Consider the following 24,008-nt stretch of genomic DNA (forward strand, 5'->3'; position numbering starts at 1 on the left):
ATACAGGGCTTTTTCTCTCCTGTCTGTGGCAGCACATTTTAAACCAGGAAGATATTCTCTCAGCTGGGGCTATGAAAACGTGAATCCACATTTCTTTTTAAACTCTATGCTACGTACAAGGAGATAAAGAAAAAAAATTCCTTTTCTATGCTGACATAGTAACTGTGAAATCAAACACAAGATAGTCATTCGCTTCAGAGAAGAGGTAAAATGAGAGGAAGCAACACCCAGAGCCGAGAGGAGGGAAAGGAACAGTGGCACTCCCATCGCAGCTCTGTGGAATGAGAAACAGTTTCCTCTAGTGGGAAGAAATCTATTTCTCTCTCCCAGGGAAGAGTTAGACCCCCACATGGCCTGCCTTGAGGGTTCTCTGACCCCATCATTAATGTCATCAAGACAGTCAGTGGACTGTCATCCCCAACCACTGGGACAATCCAGAAGGCCAGAATATTGTCTTGAGTCCTATATAAATACTGTTTTATAAAGTGGATACATTAACAGCAGGCATTTAACATTGTGATCTGGAGTTGAGCTGCTCTATTGCTAACAAGCATCTAAAATCTGATCACTGAAATACATTTCACTTCCCTTTGAAAGTTGTTTCACTTTACCAAGGAGTAGCTCTACTCCCGTGGCACCTGAGCATTTAACAGCATCACGGTGGATGGAGACCAATCTAGCAAGAACACGGTACAGCCACATCAAGCACAGACCTGTTACTGGTCCAGTGAGAGGAGCAGGCCCTGTGTCTTCTCCAGAGCCTACCAGAGGGCCTGGCACTTAACAGGCAGTAAAGGGCAGGAAATGCTGCTAGGGTGAACTAAACCAAGAGCAAGAGATGCACGGTGCAGGAGTTCAGTAGGAAACAACCTCCAGATGTTAGAGTTTGTGACCCTACCATTCTCCTTTTTTACCCTAAACTGCCTGATTGCCCCCTAGAGGAGGCTGGAGGCTCAAATTAAATACAGAATCTTTTCTGGCTTAGGAATAATCTGGGATACTGCTGTCTCTACCCCTACCTGCCCCCCTCCCCACCCCCACACCCAGTAACAGGGTGGGGAATAAGAGACTGGAGGGTTCAAGGAAGCCACATTTACTGCAGCAGATGCTTTGGTATGTTGGTCACTTTGGTATAGAGAAATAAAGCCAAGCAATGCAGAACCTCTGGTGAAGGGTGCTCCCCAGGCAGGGAACACAATCGGTGTGGGCCGTTCTTTTAACTACACACAGCACCATCCTATCACAATGGATGTGTAGTGAGCAATTCATGATGATGCTTGGTGATCTGTAACACTGTGTCTAATGAGTAAAGGTCAACTGATGAGAAATTGATGGGCTTATCTTTTCCAGGCCGTTAGGTTGATAAAAATGTACTTTTTAACACGTGATTTCATTTTTTTTTTTTTTCCCTAAGAAGCTCCACATCTGTAAAAGAGGTAAATTAATTATCCTGGTCAACATGAGTTAGAATTCTATTTGAATCTGTAACTTTCCCCACTTTTGTCATCTTATTCCTTTGAGGTTTGCAAAGCAGTCAACATTGATTAGGCACAAAACATTCTAGGAGTGGTCCTGGAAGATAAAAGGTGTCACTGTGGATTATTACAAATATGCTCCAAAACCTTGCTGTCTTCATGCCAGTCCACTAAAAGTATTGATTTGAGATGGAAAGATAGACCAAAATGCCGACTGAAACTATTTCCTCTTATTAACTGAGGTTTCCCTTTCTGTGAAGGAACAATAATGCACCTAAATATGGTGAATTTTTGAGTATTTGCCACCTAACAGAGGATTCAAACTCAATTCTGAGCTAGCTATTTTTAATTATACCGAAGCTATTAAGGTGGTAGCATGTCTAGTCTTTGATGGTATTGTAAGCGAAAGACAACTCTGGAATAGATCCGACAAAGCGAAGAAATGAACCACTGCCTAAAACTACAGGAGATCGTGTGGCTGAGAACAGAGAGTAAAAAGGATTCAAACTGAGAAAAAGAGAGAATTCATTCTGCTTTAGGAAGTGATGGTTTTAAGCACATTAAGAGACTTTTCTGTTACTAAAATACTGATTATGAAAAGAAGAGTAACATTTTAGGTTTTTCAGGTGATAAATTTTATGTCCTTCTTGATCTGTTTTACATTTTCCAGTTCCAGCTTTATGCTGAAACTGAAAAATAATCTACATGAAGTGGCAATAATTAAGACTCATATTTGCCAAAATGATTTAACTTAAAACATTCTTATTAGTGATTCATAATATATTTTGACAGAGCTAAATTCTTTAAAGTGCGTCTCAGAACATGAAGTTCTTATTCTACTTTTGGTCGTAAATTCTTATCTACTACTTCTCCCACCTTCTCGGCTAAAATCCCAATATTTTTTGTCACATCTTTGAGGTGATTCTCATGAAGAAGTTTTTGGGTTAGGTATTTTTCTCTCTTGATCTTGCTCTTCGTGCTTTTTGATACATCTGGAATTGCATACGAAATGAAAAATTTCACAGAGTAGATGACATGCTGAGGGAGAGAAAAAGAATAATGTCAATCACAATGAAATGAAGGGAAATACAATTTCTTTCACTCATTTTTGCTGGTGATGAGGGCATATACATGCACAAGGCTGTATCTCCAACTGCTCACACCAGTGAGTACTGATGTGGCTCTGCCTAGGAGTTACATTTTGTTACCTTAGAAATTGAAAAGACTACTATTTGATATGGAGTATAGAGCATATGTAGCATCTATATTAGTTATAAAGGATAAAAGATAGAATTACCGTCTGATGCAGCAATCCCACGTCTAGGTATATATTCAAAAGACCTGGAAGCAGGTATTTGCACACTGATGCCCTCAGTGGCATTATTCACAACTGCCAAAAGATGGACAACCCAAGTGTCCATCAACTGTTAAACACAAAATGTGGTATATACACACAATGGAATATCATTCAGCCATAAAAAGGAATGACGTTCTGATACATATGACAACATGAATGAAACTCAAAGACATCATGTTGAATGAAATAAGCCAGACACAAAAGGACAAATATTGTATGATCTCACTGACATGAAATAATTAGAATAAGCAAATTCATAGAGTAGGGTAGGGAATGGGGAGTTAATGCTTAAATTGTACAGCATTTCTATTTGGGGTGATGGAAAAGTTTTGGTAAAGGATGGTGGTGAGGGTAGCACAACATTGTCAACTACGTTCAAATATATAATTCAATGGTGTTAATTATGTTAAGAAGGGGGGCATAATCTTAGGTTGTAGATATGTTACTAGAATAAAAATTAAAAACAACAACAAACCCTCAGTACTGTACAACACAAACAGTGAACCCTAATTTAAGTATGGATGATAGTGAATAATACAATCCTAATAATATTCTCCCATCAATTGTAATAAAGGTGCTACACTAATGCAAGATGCTAATAATAACAGGAACTATATATTTTATGCATGATTCTTCTCTAAACCTATAACTTCTCTAATAAAAAAACATATAAACTTAATAATTAGGATACTGACAATGCTGTTGTATCTTTTTCTGTGTTCCTTTCCTACCTAATTTGCATATCTCTTTCCCAAAGGTAAACACTGTCCTATCTGCATGTTTTGTGTGTAACATTTTATTTTTAAAAATAGTTTTACAAAACACATACCTAAAAATATCTTTTAGTTTTGCTTGATTTAAGCTTTATAAAAACAGCATGATACTGTGCATATTCTTTAGAAAATGGTTTTCACTCAAAACTAAGATTCATCCATATTAATGCATATAACTACAGTCCATTCATTTTCCTTGCTGTATAGTATTCCACTGTGTGAATGCACAACAATTGATTTATCTGTTCTCCTGTCAGTGGGCATGCGGATTGTTTCTAGTTCTTGCCATTACGAACCATGCTGTTTTAAATGCTCATGGGCTTGTATCCTGGAGCGTATCTCTACGAGTTTCCCAAGAATATGCCCTGAGAAGTGGAATGCTGAGACAAAGGATATACTCATGAATGTTTGATTTTATAACATAGGACCACACTATTTTTCAAAGCAGTTATACCAACTTACACTCTTATCAGCAGTGTGAGACAGTTTTAGTTAAACAAAAATAACTAAGTCACTATAGATGAGTTTTCTGTTTTCTGCAACTAAACATAATCCTAACTAATACACTAAGAGTCTGAGGCTTTGTAATTTGGTGGTAGATATTCACTCAGGATAAGAAGTAAAATTAGCTAGATCAATTGCAAATTTATAGCATTTTTAGTCATTTTTCAGAGTTGGCTAATTTGGGGGATATAAAGTTATTCTAAGAAGTTGGTGCATTGTGAAAATTTAAGAGGTAATAACAAGAATAAAACTATTATAGCAATAAAGTTCCTCAAAGGCAGATGTAACATCTTATTCATCTTTTACTGCCCATTGTGCAGCCCAGTGTCCCAAACAACAAAAATGGAAGCAATTAATACTCAATTGAATGGAATTGAATCCCCCTTTCACACAACATGTTCTTCACCTTGAAAGCAGATAACCAACTTCATTAATTAAATTAAGGAGGGTGTTATGAGTATCTCAGGTCTAACTGATTAATATGCCCTAAAATATTTTTTAGTAAGAGATAAGGAAGAAAGTATCATACATTTAAAATACAGAGTTGGCACCACTTAACATTAAAAGAAGTTCTGCAGATACACAGCTTCATAAACTATTTCAAAGTAGGCTTTTCGTACCTCCATGACGATGATAAAAGCCAGCTTGGCTGCGATCACGTGCCAGTAGAAGATGTTGTGTTTATACTCTTGTGGGTGTCCAGGAGGATACCGGAAATCACGATACCTGGAAACAAAATGGATGCAGATTGGGGGATGATCCTTCATGATCCAACACTGTAAACAAGGGCCCGCTTGAAAAGAAGTCATATTTAATGTAATGCTCTTTTAAATTAGACATCATATACACTTTCTCTTAGAGCTCATTTTGGAAACTACTTCAGTAATACCTCATTTAGCATGTAATAGGAAGATGATGGCAATGATGGATTCCACCCTTGTAAAAAGAATCCATCTTGTTAAAAGAACAAAAGTATCTTATATTTTCTTTTTGGCAGAGCTTTATCCTTTCTTAAGGGTGTAACTAAAACAATTTAGCCTATTTTCAGGATCATGTTTATAAATTTGATTTATTTATTGATACAATGGTATGGGACTATCTTGCCCTTTACAAAATTGCCCCAGAGTACTATCTGCTTTTTAGAATTGTTTGCCTAATTCCTTGTTGTTAGGTGTCACATGTTATTGCTGTTAGCATTTGTCCTTCAGGTAGCACATCTCTAATTTTTGTCTGTAATCTGTAAGACCTAGCAGAGTTACTTACTTATTAGAATTGTGTTAAGTAAGAATAAGCAGATGCAATGTGGGATTCTAAGAGGCTCTATGACATGTAACTTTGAACCATTTATTCTGGGCTTATTTCTGGTTCCTTTGTTACATTGTGTATTGTTGAGAATTTTCAATCAGTGAAGGCTTTGAGGCGTTGGACTAAATGAACTTTAAAACCTCCTTTATCTTTAAAACTCTGAAAAGAAATTCTATGATCTATAGTCCACAAACTTTATGAATTGGTAATTTAGTTGATAAACACTATCCATGGTTGATCTCACCAGTCATTAAAATCAATGCAGAGAGCTTTGGAATACTTCTAGACATTACTACTGTTAGGGTTGAGGTATTTACATCTTTCGTCTTTGTATTTCTTTGCTAGGTGAGGGTGCTAGTTTGCAGTCATTCAATATCTTCAAGTTGTGCTTGAATAACACATTGGTTATCACAACTAACAACTGAATTATCTTGCTTTTCAAAATTCTTGGAGTTTCTCCGTTTCTAAGACTTTTCTTCTGGATTACCTCTCTGTACACTGGAAATCTTACCTTTAAATCTTGGTTTAAAGTTTGGTTTGAAAGTTCTAACCCCATTCTGTATTAATTTTTATATCTTATCCCGTTTTTAGTTTGATTGAAAAGACAGCTATGGGGAAAGTGTCTCTAGCAATTTTGATTTAAAAGATACCAAATAGAATTACATTACAAAAAAAGTCAAAATGAACTACATTTTTATACACTACAAAGAAGAGCTTGCCTGCATGTGGTATGGTTGTCAAGCCCCAAGGATGAATTTCCCCTGCTTTGGCTTTTGAAGTCCATGACGTTGAAGATGGAGAGAGTATTGTTGATGTACCCGTCCATGGTGTAGTGGTCATGGTCCCCATAGGGAGGGACAGAGAAGGCCCAGTAATACACCAGGCGGGGGATCATGTCTGAAGTGAAAGCGATGATCATGGCCTATGGTGGGAAGAAAACAAAGGGGGTGTCAGCCTAGAGCCTTTATCGCTATGGTTAACAAACATGTCGGAATTATTGTTTTTATCAAGTTGAATTTTTTTTTTTTTGATTAAAGAACCAGAATCCTTAATTTAACAATGAAATGTATATAGATAAGGAATGTCCTGAAGTCTTTGAACAGCTGCTTCAAAGTAGCGTAGTTACTTTCCTTTTGGTCTTCAATTCTAAGAAAATGGACAAAAATCCACCTGCAGTCCATGTGCAAAGGTCTCCTTGTGTCCATGATGTTTCTTAAGTGCACTAAACACCCATTTATCCAGAATGATGGAAGAATAGTTACTGTGGGTAACCCAAGAGTTGCTACACAGATAAGTAAATTTAAAAAACAACATATTAACATTCAATAAACAGAGCTTTATGCAATTTCTTTGTGAATTGCCCTTTTTTTCTCATAAAAATAGCATATAAACTGTGTATTTTCTTTGGTTTAAATTAAGTAAATAACTGCCTTCAAATTCAGACTGTCTTTCCCCCTATAGTGCCTTGTCTTCTTTATTTTAAACCCATGGCCTGATTTATTTTAAACTCTCAGCATATACTTACATCATTTACTTCCCTAGGGAGCAATATTTCTAAATTAATTTTAATGAAATATGGGCAGCAAGAAACTATATTGGGGCTGCTCCATTCACATAGTCATGTAATGATATCTGTTTTGTTAGATTTAGTGTCTAGGCCTCTAAACTTCCAAGAGATTAAATGGATAAAGTTATGAAAGTTACAAATTACCAAATAACGAAGAAACTTTAGTGTGTTCCCAAGTGAAAGGAATAAATGAGTTAATCTTAAGCCTGGGTTTGGATCAGGCTGACATCTATTAAAGATATAAAGCTACCATAAATTAAGTAAATCTACTCAAAAATTTGTTAATTTGGGCTTTAAAACTTTCCAATGTATAAAATCGGGGTGAAGGAAGGAGAAGGGAGAGAATATATTTTAAACCAAATTCTATGTGAATAAACAAAGCTATGTGATTCAGCCACTAATCAAAGCAGAAGAACAGACATGTTTTTGGCTCAACATGATTTTTTAATAGTATTCATCTGAACATATGGTTTAAGACATTCTGAGACCATAAACCAACAAACAAGATCTCAGCAAAGCAAGAAAAACTAAGGGGCTTTTCTGTTGCAAAAGCTTCCCCCAAGAACCCAGCTTTGCCATTTCCTCCGAAGTGAAAATCTGTGTGTGTGTGTGCATGTGTGCATGGTGTGAGGTAAGAATCTTACTTCTTTCCAGATTTGAATAGATTAAGACTCCCCGTTATCATTTAACTCAACCATCTATTTTTATAGAATCACCCCACCTACAGATGTGCTCCAGGAAGTTACAAAAATGCCAATAAGAAAGATGAGACTATTGTCTTCTGACAAGATACTTGCTCCTCCTGAATTGAGTTGCTTTCACAGACATGCTGCAAGAGTACAAATAAATGCAGTGTGCTTCATTTCCCACGTTGTTTGGAACACAATTTTCCATTTATATCAAAATAAATTAAAATTGGTCTTCAATAGCAAATACTCTGATGTGACACCATGGTGTCAACTCAGTTTATTTACTGAACCAGCAGATTTAAAATGAATGATTTTATACCAAACTCCTGCTTGATGCCCAGTCTCATTTCTGGTGCTAGTCTTTGTCCTAAAAAAAGTTCTCTTATTAAAAGAACTCCCCTCCCCCCTTTTTTGGGGTTCACATTAGATTGTAGAATCGAAGTTATCAAGGTGAGGGGATAAAAGGTGCATGTTAATTCCTATATGGATGACTTGCATCTTGGAAACTGTTACAAATTCTAATACTATGGGAAAAAAAGGCCTGTCCATAGTCTAACTGATGTCACAAATCTAATAAGCAGTTTTCCTAGGGTATAATAACATGATGCCTAAGCAATAAGAAAAAACTATTGGATAAGAATCAGTATCACCAATTAGCTGGCGTGTTTGTACGTACACATACGTACATGTAGGGTAGCCTCGGAAACACAGCTAAGACACCATCTGTGGCAATGGAACTCAGCCATGGCAAGGATCCTTGGAAAAGGTGCCTTATACAATCAAACTGGAATGCTTGAGGAATGAGCAGTTTGAGTCAACTGAATTTTCTAGTTATCTGAAGGTCAAACAAAAGCCCTTTTAGTTTCAAACCTTGTAGCTGAAAATTTTCTTAAAGCAAACAAGTCCACGATCCTGCTTTGCTTATTATAGTATAGTATATTGAACATGACAGATTCATTCTTTTATGACTTTGAAACGTAAAAGGCTTTACTGTCATATTTCTGAACATAAGTCTTCATTTTGTGGCACAGTGGATGTTTAAGGTGTGGGCTATTGGAGTGAATGGAAAACTGCATACCTACCAGTTGGTTTTTGTGTGTGATTTGCAACTTTCTCCAAAAAGTAGAGACAACATATGTAATTCAGAGAAATTGGGGATGGTGGTGGTGAAAGCTGGGTTCTAGATAATGTGTTTTATGGTATAAAATTGTGACCATGGTCCAGACAGTGGTACATTTTGAAATTCTGCAGCTTTAGTTGAGGCCCATGTCAGACAGTCATTGTTGATGATGAGTAATGAAGATGATAAAATCACAGCAACTAACATGCAATGAGACCAGGTTCCATGCATTAACTCACTGACATTCCCCAACCTCTCTCTGTGAGATGGACTAATCTTATAACAGGCGGTAGGGATTTATTCATTTTAAGAATGATAAAACGAAACTCTGAAATAAGGTGTCCCCAAGATCATACAGCTTAGAAGCTACAGTGCTACCACCCTTCCTCATTGAAGAGCCTGACCCACAGGTACCGCCACTGCCACATTTTGTTCTGCTTCTGCATATGCTCAGAAGAAAAGGCTGGGGACCTAGAGCAAGAGTGACTTGATTAAGAAATTAAAACTGGGAAATCATGTTGTTTGGGAAACTGACCCAGAAGCAAGGTTGTTACTGAAATCAGGGAGAAAATGGCCCTGGTTGTAAGGAGGTTCCTAGGGAAGGAAGTCTCCTGCAGGGCTGATGTGGGAACTGCTCCCCAAAGAGCGCTAGGCCTGTGCAAGAAGAAAGACAGTGCAGAATGATTGATTCATACAGGTTGTAAACAACTGAGTTCTGTCCCCTCTCAACTGGGCTGCCTGCAGGGCATGAGGCTGCTTCAGCCCATGACCACAGTGTGGGTAGCACAAACCATGGTGGGGCAGGTAGGGAGGAGGGGTGGGATGTCCTCTAAACGTACCTCCTTCAAGAACCCCTGCTCTGGGGACAAGGAAGTAACACACCATCAGGAAGGGACAAAGTGTTTCCACCACACCAAGAAACAGTTAACATTTTAAGTTGATATATTGGCATATATAGTAAATTACAGTAATTTTAAAACTCAATGCATAGATTTCTATGTGTATTTGGAATGCTTGAGGAATGAGCAGTTTGTGTCAACTGAAGTTTCTAGTCAGCTGAAGGTCAAACAAAAGCCCTTTTAGTTTCGAACTAAATTTCCATTTTTATTTCATTGTAAAAGCACTACTGAATAACTTTAGTCATTTGAGGTTTAAGAGTATTATTACTACTACTATCATGTTCCTATTGAATAAAAATTTTAGCAAATGAGCAAGAATAGCACAATGGTAGCTTTTTAGCAACTGCCTCTGTAGGTCTTTGTTTATAATTATTCTATACTTGCAAACAATTAAAATTACATTAAAAACAAGAATAACAATACAGTTACAGCAACTATGTTGTCTACATGGTTGATAGTCTTGGCATCTTTTTCCCATTTTAAAAAACACCAAACATTTTATACCCCAGGTAGCAACCTCAATGCATTTTTGGACTTTTCAAGATCTTTACTCTGTGAAGCCTACATCTACTCACATTGGTCACCACAGCCAGAATTGCTATTCCTTGCATGATGGGCTGCCACGCTCCGATGTCTTGGGCTTTTTCTGGCACCATGCGTCTATACTGGGTAGTCATTTTCCATGCATCCACTCTTACTTCCAATATATTGTTCACCAGAGCCAACAGAGGTGCCAGTGGAAAAGAGGCCACAAATAAGGTGACGAACCCAAACTGAATAACTGTCAATGGAATGGACACACATCACGGGGCGGTGGGTGGATGGAAGAACAACATGCTTTTCCTTACTCTCGTAAACAAAGAGAAAGGCAAACACAGAACTAAATCCCAAAGAGAAAACATCCGAGGTAAATAGTAACTTAACATTGAACAGTGAAGGAATTCAAACAAAACACATATACGAAATCTCTGGAAATAAGACTAAATGCACTTAATAGGAACAGTCTATTTTAAATCTTTAATTGAACAGAACTGTTTGCTGCTGGTAATAAACTTGAGATGCTCTGAGCATGTTTTTGTTTTAGTGTTGAACTAATAGAATGTTGGAAGACAATTCGTGACTTAGGGTTTAAAAAAGGAAAGGGATACTGTGAAAGTATCTAAAAAGTTAAAAAGACGCAAGAAATGTACCTTTGGGAAAGCTGTAGTTTATAGAATGTTTGAGGAAATATGCCGAAAATAGACAAATGAGTGAGCTCCCCTGAGTCTGTGAATGCAAATGTAGTGTATTCAGGGAATGTGTTGTTACAAATCACAGAAATATATGTGATAAAAGTGCCTTAATAAGTCATAATATAATCCTCCTTTAGGACTCTTTATCTTGAAATTGTTGCAGTCTAATGCGGTCACAATAACTCAAGATTCTTTTCTCTCTATCTGTACTTTACATGGTTTTTCAGTGTACATGGGGCAGCAGGGATTTGGGGTAAACTATACCATGGGGAGAAGAAGTTAGTAATAAGCCCAGATATTTAAAATAAGCCCTGTCTGTTTTAGATCCTTTCCTCCTAACTGGCAGGCTTTGAGGAAATTAGTACAGACATGCAAATAAGGGTGTCCTTGAGGGGAAATTTGCAGCCCCTTAGGACTTCAACTCAGACAAGGGGCAGAGACAACTCCGGCCGTGAAGGACAGGACTGTGGCGTGTGTGTCACGAGGGAGGAACTGTATTTTCTTCTGGTCTGAGGAGTCAAGGGCACGTTGCAGAAGAGCAGCTGGTGCTGGCAGAAGCTGGCAGGTCCCACAGCCCAGGCAAGAGCGGGAACACTCAGGGAAGTCAGACAGGCAAGGACCAGAGTTAGTGATGTCATAGAGACAGCAGTAGGAGCAGCAGGCACTGACTCATCCAATCCTAAACAAACCCATCCATCCACAGGGGCCAGACAAGTCACAGAAATGCAGAGCTGACCCAGGTAAACTGGCAGTGCATGTCCTGCTAAAAGGGCGGAGAGGCTACTCAGCTCCAGCTCACTGTTGCCATGTTGGAATGAGCCTAAGGTTGCCAGAACTCCTGATTGCTCAAGAGAGACATGAAATTAAGATTATATCTGTAACAACCCAGTTAAAAATCCCAAAGAGAAAAAGATACCATAATGATGACAAAACACAATTTAGGAATAAATTAATGAGAAATGACAGGATTGTTATGATAATGGAATGAGAAAAAATGAATAATGAATGAATGGATATACCGTTGATTGGGCAGACTGAATTTTAGGAACATATCAAGTGTTCTGTCCCCCGCCCCAGAGCAAAATTCAGTTAATAGTCCCAAATGGATTTAAGAAAATAAACCCTGAAAGGTGACTTCAAAGTTCTTCAAGAAATATAAATAAGTCAACAAGTAAAATAATGAAGAGGGACGTTTGCAATGCCAATATTAGGGACATTCTGAAAAATAATAATAAAATGGGACTAGCTCTAGAGATACTAATGTGTATTATAACATGGTAACTGACAGTTTAGAAATAGTACATGAATAGACAGTATGAATTAAACAGATTTAGAGAACAGGTACAAATATTTATGGAATTTTAGTATAAAAATGATACTTCAAACAGTGGATTCAAGTACTGGGACAACTAGCTACTTCACTGAAAAAACTGGTATAGAGCCCTCACTTTGACACCAAAATAAAAATTCCAGATGGACCGAAAAGTTTAAATTAAAAAATTAAAGTACCAGAAAAAAAACAACATGAGATAATCCGTTCTGATATTCAAGTGAGAATAACTTTCTAAATAACTTTTGAAACCAAGAACCGCCCCATCTCACCCACCCACCCAACCCCCAAAAAAGAAGCAAAAACTGATCAATTCAGCAAGGTAAAAAAAAAACCCTTCCCTGAAACTTCTTCATGACTCTCCATCGTTCTCCACTTACTTTCTATGCTTCTTTTTCACGTTACAGTTGAGTTTCTTCAAGGAAATAACTACACGTCTTTTTCTCCACCATGCATTCCCTCCTCAAAATCCTATTTCTTGCTCTGGCCCTTGTCATCGAATTGAAACTACTTGTGCTAACTTTGCCAGTGAGCTGGACATTCCAAAGCCAATGTACATTTTCAGTCCTTATTTATTTGATCACTTGGCAGTTTTTGACACAGCTAAACATTCTCCTCTCTCTGAAACATTTTTTTTTTCCCTTGATTTTTATTTTACCTAAATAATTTTAAAAAGTCAAGTTATGTACTGGGGGGATGGGGTAGGGGAGAGAGACTACCTAGCTATAGTGCTTCTTCCACTTTTCCCCATAATACCAGCAATTTAAGTGTGGACTTTAGCTCCCCTGCCCCCCATATTTTTCATTATACTCCTTTTTGTCAATGTTCAACCCCCTCTTAAGCATCTCTACTGCCCTCTAAGCCTTCTGTGGGTTGACACAACTCTCTCCTGGACTTCTTCCAACTGTTCTGCTATTGGAAGAATGGACTACTCTTTCCCCATTCATCCTTAAAATGTACCTTTTCTCTAGGGCTTCATCATCAATCCTCTACCAAATCTCTCTCAATATTCCTGCCTGGCATGTCTGATTCATTCAGGCCTCAGCACCTGTGGGTCCTTGGCGTTCCTGAGTTGTCTATCCAGTTTTCTAATGGACAGTATCCCTCAGATGTCCCATTGATACCTCATGCTCAAAATATCTAACACTGAACAATTTCCTCAAAATTAGCTCTTTTTATTTTCCACCTTGCGTAGTCAATCTCCTTGAAGTTATTTTAGACAATTCTATCCCTCACCTGCTATAGGACTAGTCATCTCTTTAAAGCTCATCAAATCTGAACTCCTGTCACAATTCCTATGCCCACAGCTTCTATTTAGGCCCTTATCACTTGTTTGGGTAGCCTGCTGTAGCCACCTCCTGCCTCATCTCCCTCTCATCGATATAGTCCCTGTCCAAAATATTATCTTTTGTTTTGTTGCTAGAATAATCTGATCCTCTTCAATATAAATATTACATGATTCTCTTGCTTACAAATATTCGAATGCAGCCCTATTTCTTTAAGATAGAGTTCCAGTTCCTTGGCTAGGCACAAAGACCTATGAGGATATGGCCCTTGCTTACCTGACAGTCCATCTACTGATCCTTTCTTCTGGCCGTACGTTGGTTACTTGCCCTTCCTTGAGCTTGCCAAGCTGTTTCATGCCTGGTGCTCTTAAATGTGTCCCCCTCTGCATAAAATGTCTCTTCCCTTCACTATGATTTAGGTAGCTAACTTCCTTTCACCCTTCAAAATCCAGTTCAAATATCACCCCCTCTAGGAAGTCTGATTTGCTTAACCTCAACAACAACACTGAGTGCTTACTCTCCTCTCTCAGCTCCACGAGGGACCAAGTCTTACATGTCTTGGTATCACCAACAATTGATACACTGTTTGGTACAAGCTGGTGCTCAATAAAAGTTTACTGAATGAATGAATGAAGGGAGGAAGGAAGAGACAGAAGGGCTGCAAATCTTCCCTATAATTAGCTAGCTGCCATTTTGGAAAGCTCATTCTATGAAGGCTAGAAAATTTCAGTGTGGGTGTGGACAGGAATGGGGCAGAGATGTGGGAATGGGGAAAGGATGACTGAGTCCCGGAGAGCTCACTGGGGGGCTTTGGTGGGTGTAGTACAGGAAAGGGAGGAAATAAAAGGGGTGGGTACAAGGAGATGATGAAGAACAGTTGATACTAATTATAGAAAGGTAAACAGAAAATAATATACAATGTTCATTGTTTTAACGGATTTTAAAAAATTAACTGGGAGGCAGAGGGAGATTAGTTCAAGTTAACATGGCAAGGATCAAGAAATCAGTACCAGAGACAAATGGAGCCCATTACGTCACTTTACTATACTTTATGTTACTTACTCACTGGGAAGATACCACCAAGTTCTCGAGATACCTGCTTCTGAGCTGTGTAGTACTCTATGTATAAAATACTATCTTATGGGGCCTGGACTTTAAGATTGACAGACTATTTCTCTTATACTGTATGTCTGAGTTCTTGAAAGTCAAAACAAAACACTCTGAGAGACAATCTTAGTTGACACCCTAGAGTTACTCTAATAATCTCAAAGGATGTTGTGAAATTCACTAAATGAAATAAGTACAATTTTCACAAAAACATTTGCCACCCAGAACTTGCTGGGGGTGGGTGGGGCAATGTTGTAAAACCAGCCAACAGTTGTGTGTGTGTGAGATGAAACTCCAAGTTCAAATTACTTAAATAAATATAAGCACTAGGTTCTAGGCATTGGTGCCAGAAGCTGAGGTTTGCAGGCTGCAAAAGACTTGGTAGCTACTTTCCAGAGGTCCAGTCTAGACTGGAAGGGAGGCATGTGCACATTTATATACCATACGTTAAGTATCAGAATCCAGGCAGCTCTCAAATGCAGCTAATGCCTAGAGAAAAGAGCAGCAAATCTGTGTGAACAGTTGAGGAGCAGCATTAAGGCACAGCAGGAATTCGGGGTAGAGAAGAGGGGAGAAGCAAACAGAGCTGGAAGGCCAGGTGCAAAGTCTAAGCAAGGGTGGAGGACCCCAGGGTTGGTTGCTGAAAGAGGTTTCCCTAAAGCTGTCAGGGGCCATGATTAAAGAAGTAAATGGTGGTATCATTAATGGCTGTGGGAAAATGGGAAGGGGGGTACTGTGTGTTGGTAACTCCATTATCAAAAGCACTCTATGTTTTTAGAGGAACAAAAATAATTCAGAAGGTGATTGGAAATTCTATTTTCCATAGACTAGGACAAAAAATAGATTTCACTCTACTTTTGTATACGGAACAACAGATTTCCTACTCTTAGAAACTGATGAATTTTCTCAGTCATTAGGTATTATTTGGATAATAGAAAAACAATAAATCTAAAAATCTGTCTCTAACAGCTGTTAATCAATCTTTTCTTGTAGGATAGGGTGAGACCAAATTATTTAGTTGTTAACTATTTTAATGAGACTATGAAATTCTAAAAGCCATATTAACTTCCCTCCAAAGAATGACCATATAACTTTTCCTCTCAACACTATTCATTTGACTAATCAAATGCAATAAAATAAGTTTGTTTCCAAATTGTTTTTTTTTGTGTGTGCAACAGAAAATGATATTCCACCACAGGATGGTATTCTTATTAATGCCGATAATAGTTCTCATAAGAAACATTTACAATTATGGCTCATTTTAAAGTAATAGGTAATTGGCTTGCAGTCCTTTGAAAATAAACAGACTTAGTGTTGCTTCTGCTTTAAGTACTGCTGCCACACCCTTAATAGAATCTGATCATGAAACATAAAAGCAAAAATGAAATTCAAATCAGACTCCAGGCTGCTGCAAAGTATCGTTGACTAATGCTGAACGTTTCACTCACAAAAGGAAGCAGATGTGCTTCCATGTATAATGTATATTTTAAAAGCAAGTGTTTCATATATAGAATATGATTTAATAAAACCACTCCCTATGTGCATACTTGTAAACAGGAGTCACGAAGTGGTGTCTCTGCAAACACTCAAACCCCCATGCATGTATGCAAGGCCTGTCAACCAAAATTCTGTGCCTCCTTTTCTATTCTCCCAAATTAAAAAAAAAAAAAAAAAAAAAAAAAAATTCAATGCAATGGTTAGCTGAAAGGGCACAAATACAAAACATGTAAATTATTACTCTATTAGATATAATAGAAAGCTGGTGTTTCTTAACAGAAATCTATTTTGAGATGCATCCATTGAAAGGCAACTCAGAGTTCAAACTCAGGTTCAACTCAAGCAAAATAGAGCCCAAGCAAATGATATACAAATGGACAAAGATATTCAGGAAGGAGGGGGCTGTGCCAAATCATAATTCCAAACTAGAAGAAGTGTTCTGAATTCAAGCCAGTGATTAGCCATGGGGTCACTGAAGGAACCAGGCAGAAACCAATGGCCAAAAAAAAAAAAAAATAGACATTGTTTCAAAAGCAGGAGCGAGATGTGAAAGGGGGACCTTGTGACCACTCCTGCCATGAAACAGCATGCTCCTACAGGCTTTCTCCAAATGACCTGGTTCAAAGTAGATCAGCCAACCGCTGTGCCTGCACGGACACCAGCCTCAAGCTGAATCACATCTAATAATAGTCACTGAGTTCATTCTCAGGCAACACGGTTAGAAGGTTTTAAGAATTAATGGTGAAGATATACCTCAATGCATATTTCATTTCATTGCTTGGTAAAAAATCTTTAGCTTTTTACAACAATACTGATGACGATACACATAGCCAGATACCTTATTTGAAAGTCTGATTGTGTAGTTCTATCTAGTGCAGAAAAATTTACTCATCATCATTTCAATACACGAAATAATTATTTGGATACGTAACAGATGCTTTTGAGAACCAAAACATATTTCAACATATTTTATATCACTCAAAACTTCACTGACAACTTACTCATTTCAAGATATTCATAAAATAATCCCAGTTTGCCCATGGGCTGCAGGTGGTAGTCCTGTTCCCATCGTGGGGTTATCTTTTCTGATCCTGAAACTGTGCGACACCGTCCAAGTAGATTCATGACCCAGCTGCCAAAGAGATAAAGTTATAAATTAGAATGCTATGAGATCAAGGTTAAAAAAGTACTTTGCTAAAATCTCAAAAGTGAATATGTAATTCCCCCCCCAAAATTAATTTCCAGTTTGTATGCTAAATGTAGAGCAATAAAAATTTCTTCTCTATTTTTGTGTTCCCTATCTCAAAATATTGTGAAAAATGGGACTACGTACCTGGATTTATCAAAATTGTAATTGCTACTATTTTTCTCCTACTTCATTTCCATGTGGGCAGTTTAATTTTTAAAAGATACTTTCCTTCATTTGATTAACTTTCATAGTTTCTTTTTGCTTTTCCATTTTTTCCCCTGTTATTCCATCGGGGAAATTTTTTCCAGTATAAAAATCACAAGGTTGAAGGCTAGGAATTGTGCTTCCTTTGAGATTTCTTAGTTCTCCTAGTGCTATTGATTCTCCTTGCTCTTCCCATCCCAGTTTGGAACAAATACATGAATGAGGAAGATGTAACAGGACAGAGCAAATCAAAGTTAGGAAGAAATAAACTGCACAAAGGGGAACGGCCACTTTTATGCTCCCCAGTGTGAAGAGAAAGTGTATATGGGAGTTGAAGGCAGGGCAGGTGGCTGCAGAAATGGGTTTACTCCTGGAACTCAAATCTAGATAACGTGAACTTTACAGAAGGTGAGTTAGCATTGTTTATCAAATGCCTTAAAGATGGTCACAAATGTCTACCCAATACTTCCACTGGTAGAATACCTTATTCTAAGAAAATAAGCAGAAATACAAAACTTTTATTGTAGTATTTCTTATAATAGCAAAACCCTGGGAAAAATAAATGTTCAGTAATAAATAATAGCACAACAAATATGAATTTAAGGTAGCCATTACTTTCTCTCAAGTAACTTTTAATAACAGGGCAAATGTTCATGACATGTACTTTAGTAAAACATCAATCAGCCAGGTAATATTTATTCGGCACTTACTGTGCGTTCAGTGCTGGGAAAGGTGCTGAGGATATAGCAGTGAGTAAGTGGAGACTTAGTAATTACATCAGGTGATGAATGCTAAAGAGGAAGTGCCCAGTGCTGGTATTTAATGGAGGATCTTATCTAGTCTGGAGAATCAGTAAAGGTTTCCCTGGGGAAGTGAAATTTAAGCTGAGTACTGAAGGATGAGCAGGATAAAAGAAAGCAGACATATCATAATCTCAATTTTATTTATATAAAGAAAGTTTATATTTATTGAAAACACACAGTATCACACCTGTCATACAACACTATTGCTTTCCAAACTCCTCCTGTTTGAAACATTTCTCTTTGCCCCCGGGGTTCTTCTCACTCTTGCTCTTGCTCTACTAGCTCTCCTGATCTAGATAATCATTCCTTCTTTTGTGTCCTTTTCCCAAGCTATTGGGCAAGATCTTCCAAGGATGTGGTGATACCTCGGATCCTAGCCAGCACCTCGTTGGTCTTGGAAGCCATGTAAACCCAAGAGCAGCAGATGATGACATTAAATAATAGCAGCTGAGGTGGAGAAAAGGGCTGAACTTTAAGTCAGAGGCTGTTTCATGCTCTAGGTTTGCTCCTTTCTGGCCATGTCTGTCTGTAAGTCCCTTAACCTATTTGGGTTTTCAGTTTCCTCTTCTGTAAACTGGGGTTATGATATTTGCCGCATAGGGTTTTTGTCCATTTTAATTAAGAGCTTGGCTATTGTCCTAGTTTGCTAATGCTGCCGGAATGCAAAACACCAGAAATGGACTGGCTTTTATAAAGGGGGTTTATTTCGTTACACAGTTACAGCCTTAAGGCCATAAAGTATCCAAGGTAATGCATCAACAATCGGGTACCTTCACTGGAGGATGGCCCGTGGCATCTGGAAAACCTCTGTTAGCTGGGAAGGCACGTGGCTGGCGTCTGCTTGGTCCCAGGTTGCATTTCAAAATGGCATTCTCCAAAATATCTGCATCAGCTTCCAATGGCCATCTTCAAAATGTCTGTCTTAGCTCCAACAAGATATGAGCTCCCTCTCTCTGAGCTTATATAGTGCTCCAGTAAACTAAACAAGGCCCATGCTGAATGGGTGGGGCCACACCTCCATGGAAATTATCCAATCAGAGTTATCACCTATAGTTGGATGGGGCACATTTCCATGGACACTGAACCAATAGGTTCCAACCCAATCCACACTAATATGTCTGCCCCCACAAGAATGAATTAAAGAATATGGCCTTTTCTGGGGGACACAAATATACAAACCGGCACAGCTGTGGTTGGGTCTAGCCCAGTGCCTAGTATGTCTTGTTTCAGTTTCCTAGGCTGCTCAAGCAAATACCATGAAATCAGTCAGGTTAAACAATGGGAATTTATTTGCTCATGGTTTGAGGCTGGGGAAAAGTCCAAATCAAGCCATCATTGAGGCGATGCTTTCCTTCTGAAGACTGTGGCATTCTGGGATTGGCTGCCAGTGATCTTTGGTCCTTAACTTGTCACACGGCAAGGCACAGGGCCCTGTCTCCTGGCCTCTCCTTTCTCTTCCGGGTTCTGATGATGTTCAGCTTCCTGCTTCCTGTAGCTTTCTCTTTCTCTGTCTGAATTTCATTCTCTTATAAAGGGCTCCAGTAATAGAATTAAGACTCGTCCTGGGCCACAACTTAACTGAAGTAACCTCATCAAAAAGTCCTACTTACAATGGGTTCACAGCTTCAAATCACCACAATTTAGCACCCAACAAACGTCAGCTGGATCTAAAGGGATCTTTTGTGTTTTGCTCTCTCCAAAAACAAAGGCAGCAGTTAAATCAGGGCAAAGAGAGCGCAGTGAAGGGTTTTACCTGCAGTGGTAGACGATCCTTCCCAAATACCAGGGGCCAGAGTTCTCCAGGGCTTCAACCTGTCTTTGTACAAACAACAGCAGAACATGGAGTGGGGAGGGGCCAGCAAAACACTGAGTGCATGGGGCAGTAGTCACTAACTGACAACAGCGTTCTGCCCACCAAGAAGAAAGGGGGCATCCTGATCCTCCCCGTGCAATGCTCCCAGCAGACACCACCAAATCCATCCATCCTTCTGTTCACTCAGCCAGCACACACACAGCGTCTCCTACCTACCAGGCCCTGTGAGAGGCACTGGTGAAAAAAAGTCAGAAACTCTGCACTCATGGCATGCCTATTCTGGTGAGACACCCAGAAAATAAACAAAATTAAAATACAGTATGTGAGCTGGTGGTAAGTGCTGTGGAGAAGAAATAAAGAGTACAGAGGGTGTGTCTCTGTATAGGAAGGAGGAGGGGTGGTAGACAGGGAAAGCCTCACTAGAAGTGACATTGGAATAAGGATGTGAAGGAGATAAAGGAATGAGCCAAACAGGGGAAGATCATTCCAGGCAGAGGGAGCTGGGAATTTAAGACAACCCTGAGGCAGGAGCAGGTCTCCTAGTAGGAAACAAGTCTTTGGATGTTTTGAGGGTGGGCAGCCTAAGAGGCCACTGTGAGGACTTGGCTTTTAATCTAAGGGAAGACAGGCCACTGTCAGGCATTGAGCAGAAAAGCAACATAATTTGATATTAGATAAAATAGGTCCACACCCCCATTTTAAGGCCTGAAGAAGTGAAACGACCTCCTCAGGATCAAGACACAGCCCCGACTCCTGGCCCGGTGCTCTCCCCACCACTGGGGGCTGCCTCCACAGCACTGTCTGTACCTCTTCTTACACGTTAGGTTTTCTTCCCTCCCTACGCCTTGTGGGCCAGATAACTGCTTCCCATTTTCATGGCAATTTATCCTGCAAAGAAATCTGAGTCTGCAGTGAAATGAGGTGTGTGCCTGTAAAGAATCACTGTCTCCCTCAAGCAATAGCTTGTAGTTTACTTGTGGAGTTCCTCAGAAGAGCTGCAACAACAACTTCAAATGCAGATATAAACATCTGGCTGAGCTTCGGCTGATAAAACAACATGTTTGTATGGATTTCAAATTTGGACAATGAGATGGCTTCACACTGCTGTAGAGACGGTTATTGCAAGACAGCTGAGCAGAACCCCATCCTCTCCATCATGTGTGCCTTGCACACACACTCACAGACACTCAGCCTAGAGTATGGATCACAAATAGCTCTCTGCACTGGGTTTCCCACTGCTACCAATTTCAGTGTTAATTTTTCACTGACCACTACCCAAGCTTTACTAAGGAGAGATTTCTCTACTAAAGAACATGCCCCAAGCGTCACAATCTTTCCCCACTTCTTTCTCATCTATGACATTAAGGGGGCAGCAGGAGGCTGTGGAAAGTGGAGGGGTTATGAAATGAGACACCCCTGAATCTGAATCCACATTCTATTGCTTACTATTTAACTTTAGTAAAGTCACTTAAACTCTATTTTCTCACCTCTAAAATGGGGGTGATAAAACCTACAATTCCCAGGGTTTCTGTGAGGATTAAATGATTCAAAACAGATAAAGAACTCAACATACTTCCTGATACATCCATCCTCCTCTCCCCAACTGCATGGGACTCCCTGTTGACCAATAAAGACTACATATGGTTGAGGTCAACTATAAATATGGCCCAAGTTATTTAGAATCTTGGCTCAGAAATGCAGTACTGTCTAGATTAGCAGTTCTTGCTTCAGCACTTACAAGAATATGGTTTCTTGTTTAAAGTGCAGCTTCTTATGCCCCAACCAAATGTTCTGCAATTAGTCAAGCCTGAGGTATAGCCCAGAATCCACAGTTTTGCCCCATCCATGGTGCTTTCTGAGGTAGGTGACACTGAGGACCATCCATGTCCATCGTCCTTCATGAAACCCAAACTGGTTTTGGTTTTCATTGCTTTATTTTTTGCAGTGCCTCCAACTTACAGTCTCAGCCACTTGCTGAATTATCTCCGTGGCCTGGAGAAGTAGGTATTTTTTTCTCTGGACCCTGAACCCACCACAATTTGGATTCAAGATGAAACTTCTGTCCTGGTGACCACTTGGCATCACTAACCCCTCCGGTGTTTCCTCTTGTACTGGGCTGCCTCCCCGACTCCATTCTAGAAGCCCGTAATAGAAATCTTTCTAACTTTCTTTGCTGAGCTTCAGACTTGCAGTCTCTTGTTCAGTTCTTCTGAGGTGAACCACAGATGTGTAGCAGGAAATATGTCCTCCTCTGTCCTTGATCTTTTAGATTGTCTACTGAGTTATGATGCCAGTGCAAACATCTCAACCTTGATTGCACATCTAAATCACCTGGAGTTGCCCTGACTTTCCTTTGGAAATCTCATTTGGTGAGCTTCAGAGGGGAGCTGGCCTTATTGCTTTTACCTGATCGCCCGTTGGCTGTCCTTTCAAGCTCTTTCAAGCTATCTTTTCTTAGACCTCCACTTCCATTAAACTGCCAGATAACTCTACCTCTGGCCAACTGTAGAAGATTCCTTCCTCCAGTGGGGGTTACAAATTAATTTCCTGAGGAGTTCACCATGCAAGTTGGCATAACAGTTCATGCCATAATAGGTGTCCTTTAGTTATATGATGTGCAAAGCACCATGTGAAGCACTTTATACATTTTTCTCTTTGCATCTTTATTATCCTATTTAATCAATATACTAAAGACAATCACCATTTCTATTTAGACATTCCATAGTATTCCCACTTACTAATTTTGAAATACAAGTATCCCTCTATTTGGTTCTTTAGTTTACAATTCCTGAGTTTAAACAGCTTGGATAGTGAGTGACACCTATATTTGGACCTCTTTTATTGTATGTATCTGGCTCATCCTGTATCCAAATCTTATCTTGAAAAGGGATATTTCCCCCTCAACTTTTCTTATTATAGTTCACATTCATTGTGGGAAAATATATAAAGGAAAAAAAATAACCATCCATTATCCAAACTGCAAAGAATGATGCTACTAGCATTTTGGTACATTTAATTTTAATTATTATCCTTAACATTTTATCATAACATTTCTCCAGAGTGAGTTGATTAATGTAAAAATCTGGCAAGTACAGAATAAAACAAATTCCCAGGAATGCCTCAAACATCAAAATCCTAGGCAAAGAGATGTTTTGTCTCTAGGCTGGGCTGGGAAGGCCAAAAGGCTCTGAGCTTCCCCTCTGGGTTCAACAAAGAGTGTTAATAATTTACTGATCTTATGTATTTGAAGCACTTAATTAGTTCTTAATGAGTGACTCTATATGCCAGGTACTAGTTTAAGTGCTAGCGAGACCCCAGAGAACCTGGATAACCCTGCCAGATATGTTTCTCTTCTTGCTCTCAGAATCCTAGAGGGGTCCCACATGGGGTGGGGGATGGAGGAAGGCAAGTTTATGGTGAAACACATTGCATCGGTTTCCGTTTAACGTATTTCAAAGGCATGCAAATAGCTGCCGAGTTAAAAGGCTCTCAAACAGTGTCTGGCATGTTCAAGGTAATCAGTGATTTTTAAATGCTTAGTATAAAGGGAAAAGAAAACCCTGAAAACTTGTTGGAATAGCTGGTCACAGCTCTAGCTTGGGTCATCTCTCAAAGGGCTGTGATCAGCCACCAAAGATAGCCTAAGAGGCACAAGCTATGGTAGGTAGAGAATTAAGCTAAATATAAAGATTATTTTTTAAACATAGCTATTAAACACTGGATATGTTTACATTGTTGGCTGGAGACCAGCTTGTCCGGAAACCTTTGATAACCATAGATTGTAATTTATTCTAGAGGTGGGCACACAGCCATGTGGATACATAGTCAAATGATCTGGACGGGTGGTAGGTTCTAACT

The 24,008-nt window shown here is 39.1% G+C and overlaps 1 protein-coding gene across 2 annotated transcripts in view; it reads right to left on the bottom strand.

The window, feature by feature from the left end:
* Nucleotides 1-1,352: 1,352 nt before the first annotated feature.
* The window catches only part of ANO6 (anoctamin 6), a 234,918-nt gene continuing 212,262 nt past the window's right edge, over nt 1,353-24,008 (bottom strand). The window contains exons 17-21 of one of the 2 annotated variants that reach the window (XM_037848272.1): nt 17,143-17,273; nt 10,265-10,470; nt 6,134-6,336; nt 4,730-4,835; nt 1,353-2,513 (exon numbers count right to left, since the gene is read on the bottom strand). In XM_037848272.1, the coding sequence (XP_037704200.1) occupies nt 2,307-2,513; nt 4,730-4,835; nt 6,134-6,336; nt 10,265-10,470; nt 17,143-17,273 (853 nt within the window). In that variant the 3' untranslated portion in view covers nt 1,353-2,306. The remainder of the gene's footprint in view (nt 2,514-4,729; nt 4,836-6,133; nt 6,337-10,264; nt 10,471-17,142; nt 17,274-24,008) is intronic. The other variant, XM_037848273.1, reaches the window with a different exon arrangement.

Source organism: Choloepus didactylus, chromosome 8, assembly GCF_015220235.1.
Source record: "Choloepus didactylus isolate mChoDid1 chromosome 8, mChoDid1.pri, whole genome shotgun sequence".
NCBI lineage: Eukaryota > Metazoa > Chordata > Mammalia > Pilosa > Megalonychidae > Choloepus > Choloepus didactylus.